This window comes from Panthera uncia, chromosome B1 (genome assembly GCF_023721935.1).
Source record: "Panthera uncia isolate 11264 chromosome B1, Puncia_PCG_1.0, whole genome shotgun sequence".
Lineage (NCBI taxonomy): Eukaryota > Metazoa > Chordata > Mammalia > Carnivora > Felidae > Panthera > Panthera uncia.
In genome coordinates this window covers 2,561,090-2,570,515 of record NC_064811.1, presented here as the reverse complement: position 1 = coordinate 2,570,515, position 9,426 = coordinate 2,561,090, and the positions used below count along the sequence as shown (strand labels likewise).

Here is a 9,426-nt window from a genome sequence, read left to right as displayed (position 1 = left end):
CCACCCACCTGACCCCGCCCACCCACCTGTGGCTCCGCCCATCCACCCACCTGTGACTCCCCTCACCCACCCGCTTGACTCCGCCCACCCACCTGTGACTCTGCCCATCCACCCACCTGACCCCGCCCATCCACCCACCTGTGACTCCGCCCGCCCGCCTGTGACTCCGCCCATCCGCCCAGCTGTGACTCCGCCCACCTGTGGCTCCACCCATCCGCTCACCTGTGACTCCGCCCACCCACCTGTGACCCCGCCTGCCCACCCGCCTGACTCCGCCCCATCCACCCCATTCCCCCCACTAGCCGACCCCGCAATACCTGGCGTTGCTCTGGAGCCCTGGCCTACGCGGGGTCACACAGATGGGGCTCCCTTCGTGGTGACAGGGCCAGAGGGAAGCAGAGTAGCAGAGTGAGCGTGGCGGGGCGTCTGCTTCAGACGAGGCGGCTGGAAGGCCTCTCTGAGGAGGCGTGGGAACGGGGTTCGGGAGGCAGACTGCCACCTGGAAGGGCGTCCACACGGAGGGAACAGCAACCGCAGAGCTGCGGCTGGAAGGGGCCCGGAGTCCGAGGAGACGCAGGCTCCGCCGGCCTTTCTAGCAGGGGGGCCCAGGCGCCCCGGGGGCTTCAAGCAACGCGTGGCACGGTCCGTCCTGCCTTCTAACGGCTTCTGCGTGGAGGCCAGGTCTTAGGGACACGAGGGTTACGTGCTCGTCCAAACCCGCGGAGTGTGCAGCTGCCAGGGTGACCCCGACGTACGGTGTGGGCTCTGGGCGAGGACGACACGGGAGCCGGGCTTGTCCCACTCCGGCGGGGACACTGGTGGGTGGCCAGGGAGTCTGTGGGGGGTGGGGGGTTGGGCAGGGAGGGCACCGGGAGGTCTCGCCACCTGCCACTCCAATTTGCTCTGAACCTAAAACGGCTCTAAGAAGTAAGGTCTTTACAAGGAGAGGACGCACTGGACGAGGTGCCATCTGCAGCCCAGGGGCCTCCCCGGCCGCCCTGCAGGCCCTGACCCTGGACATCCGGGCTCCAGGCTGCGAGAGAACACAGCGGGGGGGCTTGTCCCAGCAGCCGGGGAGAGGGATCATCTGATGTATCGGCTGTGAGGAGCATCAGGGTCGCATCTGAGCCAGCAGGACACACAGAGGGGGAGCGCGGGAGGGGCCTCCCTGGGGGTCCCAGGGAGCAACGGGAAGAACGAGCCCCATCCGCCCCACTGCTCCTCCCTGCTCCCCCTGCACGACCCTGTGCCCCACCATCCTGCAGCCCAGGCCCTGCGCCCAGTCTCCACTGGCCGCAGGGTCCCCAGGAGCAGGAGGCCGTGGAGCCCACGCAGGCCCCTGGGACGTGACGCCTCCTGTCCCTCTAGCCTCTTGTCCCGTGGGGGGCCATGGCAGTGTCACGCTGGCCACGGCGGGGAAAGTGGCCGGGGGGCCCTGGACTGCAGGGGAGGGACCAACAAGGAAACAGGCGGCCTGAGCCAGAGCCGTGGGGCAGGAGGCGGACGAGGCAGAGGCTGGGGAGGTGCAGAGCGGAGGAAGCAGAGGCAGAGGCGGCCCCCCACCCCTCTGGGTGCCAGTGGCCCCAGGCACACGGCCATCCCCAGGACACAGCTAAGTGGGGCCGTCTCTGCCCAGATCTGCGCTTACGGGAGAAGCACCTGAGGAATCATCGCGGACTTGGCCTTCTGTTCTGATTCCCAAAGAACTCTGAGCCCCAGCAATGGCTTCAGAGACCTCAGTGACGTCCTCCCGGCCAGGTCCATGCTGAAGGCTCATCCGGCTCTGCTCTGAGTACATCCCTTTGGACCAGCCGGGGGGGGGCGTCTGGCCAGGACGTGTGACCCAAAGGAGAAATCAGCCACTCGTGGGCAAGGACCTGTGCTAGGAATGTGACGGTCAGCCGCTCTGTCACCCCGAGGGAGGCGACCCACCCCTGGCTGGGGCAGAAGACGAAACCGCCCCCCAGCCCGCGTGGGAAGACACCATCTTAATAGGGTGAGTGAAGTTCAGAAAGAATATAAGCGCTGAGTTTATGAAAAAGCAGCACCCCGGCAGAAGAGCAAAGGATCGGGGCTTCGGGGAAAATCTTTCCTCTCAAATAAATTTGTTCCATGAGACACAAAAAGGGATTTTAAAAGATTCACCGTGTGGGGCACTGGGATGGCTCAGTCGGTTAAGTGTCTGACTTCCAGTTTCGGCTCAGGTCGTGATCTCGAGGTTCACGAGTTCGAGCCCCACGTCGGGCTCTGTGCTGACAGCTCAGAGCCCGGAGGCTGCTTTGGATTCTGTGTCTCCCTCTCTCTCTGCCTCTCTCTCTCTCTCTCTCTCTCTCTCTCTCTTTCTCTCGCTGTCTCAAAAGTAAATAAATATTAAAAACAAAACAGAAGATTCGCTGCGTGGTCAACGAGCTGCAGGGGTGGGGGCAGGGGGCAGCTTCTCTAAATCAAAGGCAGGCCGAGACCTCAACAGCTGGAAGGTGGAGGAACCAAGCATCCGTGGAAGAATGGACGGATGAACGAGACGTGGTCCAGCCACACGATGGGATGTTCCTCGGCCTGAAAAAGCAAGGACACCTGCCACCTGCCGCCACGTGGATGAACCTGGAGGACATTAAGCTCGGTGAAAGAAGCCAGAAACAAAGGGACAAATACAGTATGGCTCCGTTTATACGAGGTCCCTAGAGGAGGCAGCTCCCAGAGACAGAAGCAGGACGGGACCTGGGACACAGTTTCTTTTTGGGAAGACAGAAAGCGTGCTCGAGGTGGAGGGTGGGGGTGCTGAAAACAGGTAAGATGCCAATTCTTACGTGTATTTACCACAATAATAAAAAAAGGGGGAAGAAACAAGCTTAGACACACCAGGTGTTGTGATCAGCATAAAGAAGGTTCTAGAAGGCAGCATCTACTAAGCGACCACACAAGCCAGGCAGTGGTACCACACTCTAGGGGGCTCAGCCCTTCCCGGCTGAGTTCCTCACACTATACACAAGAGTGAATTCCAGATAAACTGGAGATCTAAATGCAAAATGTAAAGCAATAAGCCTTTTTTCAAAAAATGTTTTACATTTATTTATTTTTGAGAGACAGACAGACACAGAGAGCGAGCAGGGGAAGGGCAGAGAGAAGAGGAGACACAGAATCTGGAACCCATAGCAGGCTCCAGGCTCTGAGCTGTCGGCACAGAGCCCGACGTGGGGCTCGAACCCACGAACCGTGAGATCGTAACCTGAGTCAAAGTCAGACGCTTAACCGACGGAGCCCCCCAGGCGCCCCAACAATAAGCTTTTAGAGGAAAATACAGGTAATCATCTTCATGACCTTAGCGTAAAATAAACAAAGATTTCTTGAACATTAGCCACCAAAAATGTGATAGTCTTTGGCTCATAACCTAGATTGGACTATGTTAACACTTCCTGTCATAAAAGACAGCGTTATGGTCCGACAAAGGACTCGCAACCGAAACACGTAAAGATTTCACATAAATCAGGAAGACGAGGTCGACAAGACCACAGAAAAACGGACAAAAACTGGAATGGGCACTTGACAAAAGAGGAAATTGAAACAGCTGATAAATACGGAAAACAAGGTTCAACGTCGTTAATCAGAAAACGCACATTAAAACCTTCTTCGCTGTGTGATTCCGTCCCACAGCCACCAAATGCTGGCAAGGATGTGGTGATGGAGCCCACGCGTGTGCAGGTGGCCGTGGGGCTGGTGCAGCCACTGCGGGAGCTGCCGGTGGGGGGGACCATGTACCCTGAGGTCCAGGACGCCGCACGTGGGTACGCGAGCAGGAGAAAGGCGCCCAGGTGTCCCCCCCTCCCCGCACCACACGGCCCACCCCGGCCCCCAGACACACACACGGGGAGGAGGTGAGCACTGCCGGACTGCGGGCTGGCAGAGCCTGTCCCTGCCACCCCGGGGTGGGGGGCCGCGGTGACCAGAGGGGCCTTCTAGGGCCCGGGCACGACACCAGCCACAGAGTCGTGTCCAGTTATAAAAACCCACTGATGATGTGAGTCCCACGCAGGCGTGAGGGTGTCCGTCAGCCAGGGCTGCCCTGACACCTTGAACACACACTCTCAGCCTCTCATGCGCCAGGAGACCAAAGTCCCAGATCTAGGTGTCAGCAGGCCTGGGCCTGTCCCAGACTCTCCCCTCCCCCCACTTCCGGGGCCTCGATGGCGCCTTTGGTGCCCCTGGCTTGCAGACACACAGCCCCCGACGCTGCCTCTGTCTTCGCACGGCTTTCTCCCTGGGCCTGTATCCAAATGTCCCCTTTTCATAAGGACACAGGTCATAATGGACAAGGGCCCACCCGAATGGCCTCATGTTAGCCAATTACACCTGGAAGGACCCTATTTCCAGAATACGGTCACGTTCTGAGGTCCTGGGGGCTGAGACGTCAACACAGGAATTTGGGGGGAACACGGTTCAATCCCAAACAAGGCGTGTGTGTCTATAATATGCATTTATACTTCAATAAAAGTAGTTTCGAACGAATCAAAGAACAGCTGGACGTATCACAGGCTTCTGACAAGCCGGGCACCTCTCTGGGCACTTCGCAGGTGTCACCCTGCCCTCCAGTGTTGCTCCAGAGCCTAGAGAAAGAGGCCTGGATTTGGGGCGGGGCAGAGAGAAAGAGAGGGGGCCTGCAGCGTGCCCGAGGCAGGCCGGCCCCCCACCCTGGGCGTTTGCCTTCCGGAGGGTGTGCGCTCCCGCGGGACGTCCAAAGGCCAGCTGCGTCTCAGTCACGGCCACGCAGGAGGCTGGGCCCGCCGGGCCCCGGTGCCCCGGGCCCACCTGTCTGCTCCTCGTCCGGAAGGAGCATCTTCCCAGCAGTTCCCGAGACCCCTGAGAAAAGTGGCCCCACGGTGGCCCCGGCTGCTCTGTCGTCACATGGTGAGAGGTTGAGCCTGACCGGGTGTGATGCAGGCTGGCGTTGCTGACCGGTACGAGACCTCCCCTGTGCCCCCCTCATCCTCACTCTCGTGGCTCACATTTGCTTTCTCCCCTTGAAGCTCAAGGCAAGATAATGCGGGACAGAATTCTAGATAATCCGCTCCGTCGACGGGAAGAAACACAACAAAGTCTTCGAGATAAGAAGTGAGTGGCAGGGCAGGCTTGACGTTGAGACAAAGGAGAAAGTTGGAGGAACGTGTCCAAGGCACAAAGGAAATGGAACCCCCGAAGGTGAGCGGTCGCCCGAGGAGGAGGCAGGGAGCCGGGCAGCCTGGCATCCCTGTGGGCAAATGGTCCCGAAGGAGATGGGGAAGCCAGGGGGCCAGAGTGACGCCCGGGACACGATGGAAGGAAACTTTCCGGCTCCAGACGTTGAAACTGCGGGCACAAGTTGAAACTGCGGGCAGAAAGAAGGCTGCCAAACGATATGTCGGTAAAATATTCCAATTTCCGGGAAATCAAGGCATCTGGAAAGCTTCCAAGGGAAGACAATAAACCGATGATCTTGCGACAGTCACCCCTGGCTTGAGCTCATATTCCCCAGCGAAATAGAAGATGCCAGAAGACCAGGGGATACCGGATGCTGGGAACGGGACGACCCGAGCGCCTCGCCCATCTGTGAAAGCACCAGGAGGATGGCCCGGGACCTCTCTGTAAAAGCTGTTTCCCCGTGATTCCCCAAAGACCCAAGGCATCCGTCCGAAGTGACGCGACAATGGGGTGTCGCGATGGGACGCAGGCGGCTGGGATGTCGGGGCCAGATACAAACAAGAGTTGAGAGGAGTGAGTCTGCAGCAGACAGGAGCTGTAACTGAGACCCTAAGCGGAGCCCCGGAGGCGAGCACTTGTAAAACCCGGGTGCCCACCGGACAGGACGCTTTCGCGAACCTCGGAGCGATTCAAACGTGAAAGCAAGAAGTGGGAGCTGTGCGTGGTCTGAGGGAGTGAATGGACCGCGGAAAGGCTGGAGACGCCACAGAAGGGAGGCTTCCTCCGTCTTCTGAACCGGGATCAGAGGTTACCGCTTACACCCAGAGGATTAGATAAACAGAAGTTTACGACGGCTTAAAGAAGAAAGTGGTAAAATAGAACGCATGACGTCTGCCCTCTGAATCATCACAGAGGACTCTGAAGGGGGAAGAAAATACGTGACCAGAAAGAAACAAAATGGAAGGAATAACCCAGCAAGGGGGGGGGGGGTGACAAATCTCATTCCAAACCTAGCAGTGAGGACGCCTGGTTGGTAAAAATAAATGATTCAGGGCTCCCGGGTGGCTCAGTCGGTTAAGCATCCGACTCCTGATCCCAGCTCATGATCTCGCGGTTTGTGGGATCGAGACCCGTGTTGGGCTCCGCACTGAGCATTGAGCCTGCTTGGGATTCTTCTCTCTCCCTCTCTCTCTGCCCCTTCCCACCCTCCTCTCTCTCTCTCTCTCTAAATAAATAAATAAACTCTAAAAATAAATAAATGCTTCAATGTCTTGGTGCTTACAAGAGATAACATAAAAGAAAATAAAGCAGCAGTAGGTGAGGCGGGTAGGAGAAAGACACAGGTCGACATAAACATGAGGGGAGCTGCAGAGGAAGCATTAATATTGCAACACTGAATTTAGAGCAGAACGCACTCGGGATTACCACCGGGGATCATTTTATATCTTGTTTGAAGGTGCAAGTAAATATGGAGACTGGCCGTGAACATTTGTGAGCTGACCAAGATAGCAACCGAACACAGAAAGAAAGGGAGAAAGGGAGAAAGAGAGGAAGAAAGAAAGAAAGAAAGAAAGAAAGAAAAGAAAGGAAGGAAGGGAGAAAGAAAGAAAGGGAGAAAGGAAGGAAGGAAGAAAGAAAGATGAAAGAGAGAAAAGAAAGGAAGGGAGAAAGAAACAAAGATGAAAGAAAGAAAGAAAGAAAGAAAGAAAGAAAGAAAGAAAGGGAGAAAGAAAGAAAGGGAGAGAGAAAGAAAGAAAGAAAGAAAGAAAGGGAGAAAGAAAGAAAGGAAGGGAGAAAGAAAGAAAGAAAGAGAGAAAGAAAGAAAGAGAGAGAAAGAAAGAGAGAGAAAGAAAGGAAGAAAGAAAGAAAGAAAAGAAAAGAAAGGAAGGAAGGAAGGGAGAAAGAAAGAAAGAAAGAAAGGGAGAGAGAAAGAAAGGGAGAAAGGAAGGAAGAAAGAAAGATAAGAAAGAAAGAAAGAAAGAAAGAGAAAAGAAAGGAAGGGAGAAAGAAAGAAAGAAAGGAAGGAAGGAAGAAAAAAAGATGAAAGAAAGAAAAGAAAGGAAGGAAGGAAGGGAGAAAGAAAGAAAGAAAGAAAGATGAAAGAAAGAAAGAAAGAAAGAAAGAAAGAAAGAAGAAAGATGAAAGAAAGAAAGAAAGAAGAAAGAAAGGGAGAAAGAAAGAAAGAAAAGAAAAGAAAGGAAGGAAGGAAGGGAGAAAGAAAGAAAGAAAGAGAGAAAGAAAGGGAGGAAGGAAGGAAGGAAGAAAGAAAGATAAGAAAGAAAGAAAGAAAGAAAGAAAGAAAGAAAAGAAAGGAAGGGAGAAAGAAAGAAAAATGAAAGAAAGGAAGGAAGGAAGGAAGGAAGGAAGGAAGAAAGATGAAAGAAAGAAAAGAAAGGAAGGAAGGAAGGGAGAAAGAAAGATGAAAGAAAGAAAGAAAGATGAAAGAAAGAAAGAAAGAAAGAAAGAAAGAAGAAAGAAAGGGAGAAAGAAAGAAAGGAAGGGAGAAAGAAAGAAAGGAAGGGAGAAAGAAAGAAAGGAAGGAAGAAAGAAAGAAAGGAAGGAAGAAAGAGAGAGAGAAAGAAAGGGAGGAAGAAAGAAAGAAAGAAAGAAAGAAAAGAAAGGAAGGAAGGGAGAAAGAAAGAAAGATGAAAGAAAGAAAGAAAGAAAGAAAGAAAGAAAGAAAGAAAGAAAAGAAAGGAAGGAAGTCAACCCCTTAGGAGTGTAAACGTTTTGGAGCAAGAAGGACATAAAATAAAGGTCTGTTTGTAATAAAATAAGTATAAGGACACTCAACAGCAAAACCTGGGAGACAGAGCCAAAACCGTAATCAGCCATAAATCCACAGCTTCAGCAGCTAATGCGATTTTTAAAAGATCCAAGAAGTAAGCTTGGCCTTCAACTCGGGAGTTTGGAAAATACTTCGGGTTTAAAAGGGTGTCTGGCGAGTGGCCCTTAACCCAGGCCCAGCGACGCCCCCTGGAGACCCTGGATGCGCGGAGAAAGCTGGTCGGCGGGCCAGCGGGCGACCCGAGCTGGGGAACAGACCCGGTGGGGAGCAGCACGGCTCCGCCGCCCCTCGGCCTGCCTGCCCCCGCGATAGGGACCCCGTGCCTGAGCACGAGGGCCCCTTTCCCGAGGTCCCGCCGTCCTGCCCCAGAGCCCGCTCTTCCCGCGAGGCAGGCGGCTTCCAGAACCCCAACAAGAGCCCGGTGGGCAGCGAGGAAGCCTCCTGCAGGAGACAGACGCCGTGCTGGGGATGTGGGGTGAACGGGCCCGGGAAGTCGGGGGGACAGGAGCGGCCGCGGTGCATACAAACCCCAGCTGGGCCGTGAGCCTCTGCCCAGACCAGGTGACGGGGCGGTGAGGGGCCGTCACCGTGACGCCAGGCCTGGGATCTTCAGTGAGGAAACAAGGCGGCCGGGGAGCAGAGCCCTCTGAGAACCCCGGGCCCAGGGCCAGTGCCACCATATCGGCACCTCTGAGCCTCGAGACCCACGGGACACGTGCTTTGTCTCACCTCGCTCCCGGATGGGGGGAAGCGGCGGCCGTGCGTTCAGTCTCGTTTGAAATGAGAACCACACGGCAGCACCTACAGATGCCCCCCAAGTTTTGATCCCCTCCTCCGCTTCATCATCCGCCCCAGCAGGGGAGTGCCCGCTGAGGTCCTCGCTGCGTCCCGCCCCCCAGATCGGGGTCCCTCCACACGAGGCTTTGCTTACCACCTGGGACCGCCTGAGACCCAAGCTTTCAGGTCGACTGGAGAAAATCTGGAGCCCAGCCCCTCGTCGTCACAACCCGGGGGCCTGCGGCCCCCGGTTGCCGTAGAAACCCCACAGCCTGGGCCCTGTTTGATTTCCCAGCACCCCGGAGCACGGCTGCTACATCTCTGGGCTGGGCTGGGCCACCGTCGCTGCCCTTGGCAATGATCCAAAACCAGCTGGTCGTTTGCCGTTTGGAACAGAAAACCCTGCTGCAGAAGAGACTGTCGGGAGCAGAAGGACCCCAGAGGAAAGAGCTAACGTTTATTTATGACCCTCCGATCGCGGGGCTGTGAGAGCCGTGCTTCCTGTTCTCGTGGTTTCTCGGCAGCCCCATTTCCAGATGAGAGAGTCTGAAGCCAGCACGCTCTGCCGACGGCCCCGGCCGGCCCCCCGGGGCCTGGGTCGTGACCGAGGAAGCAGACGGCAGCCGCGGCCACCAGGCCAGGCCCGGCACTGAAGTCTGGGAACAGCCTGCCTTCTCGGAGCACCTGTT

At 55.8% G+C, this 9,426-nt stretch overlaps 1 protein-coding gene across 1 annotated transcript in view; it reads left to right on the top strand.

The window, feature by feature from the left end:
- Positions 1 to 8,997, top strand: part of LOC125923924 (basic salivary proline-rich protein 2-like) — an 18,017-nt gene extending 9,020 nt beyond the window's left edge. Inside the window, exons 3-6 of the mRNA XM_049632620.1 lie at positions 3,652 to 3,782; positions 4,826 to 4,902; positions 8,134 to 8,381; positions 8,860 to 8,997. Of these exons, the coding sequence (XP_049488577.1) occupies positions 3,652 to 3,782; positions 4,826 to 4,902; positions 8,134 to 8,381; positions 8,860 to 8,997 (594 nt within the window). The remainder of the gene's footprint in view (positions 1 to 3,651; positions 3,783 to 4,825; positions 4,903 to 8,133; positions 8,382 to 8,859) is intronic.
- Positions 8,998 to 9,426: the final 429 nt, after the last annotated feature.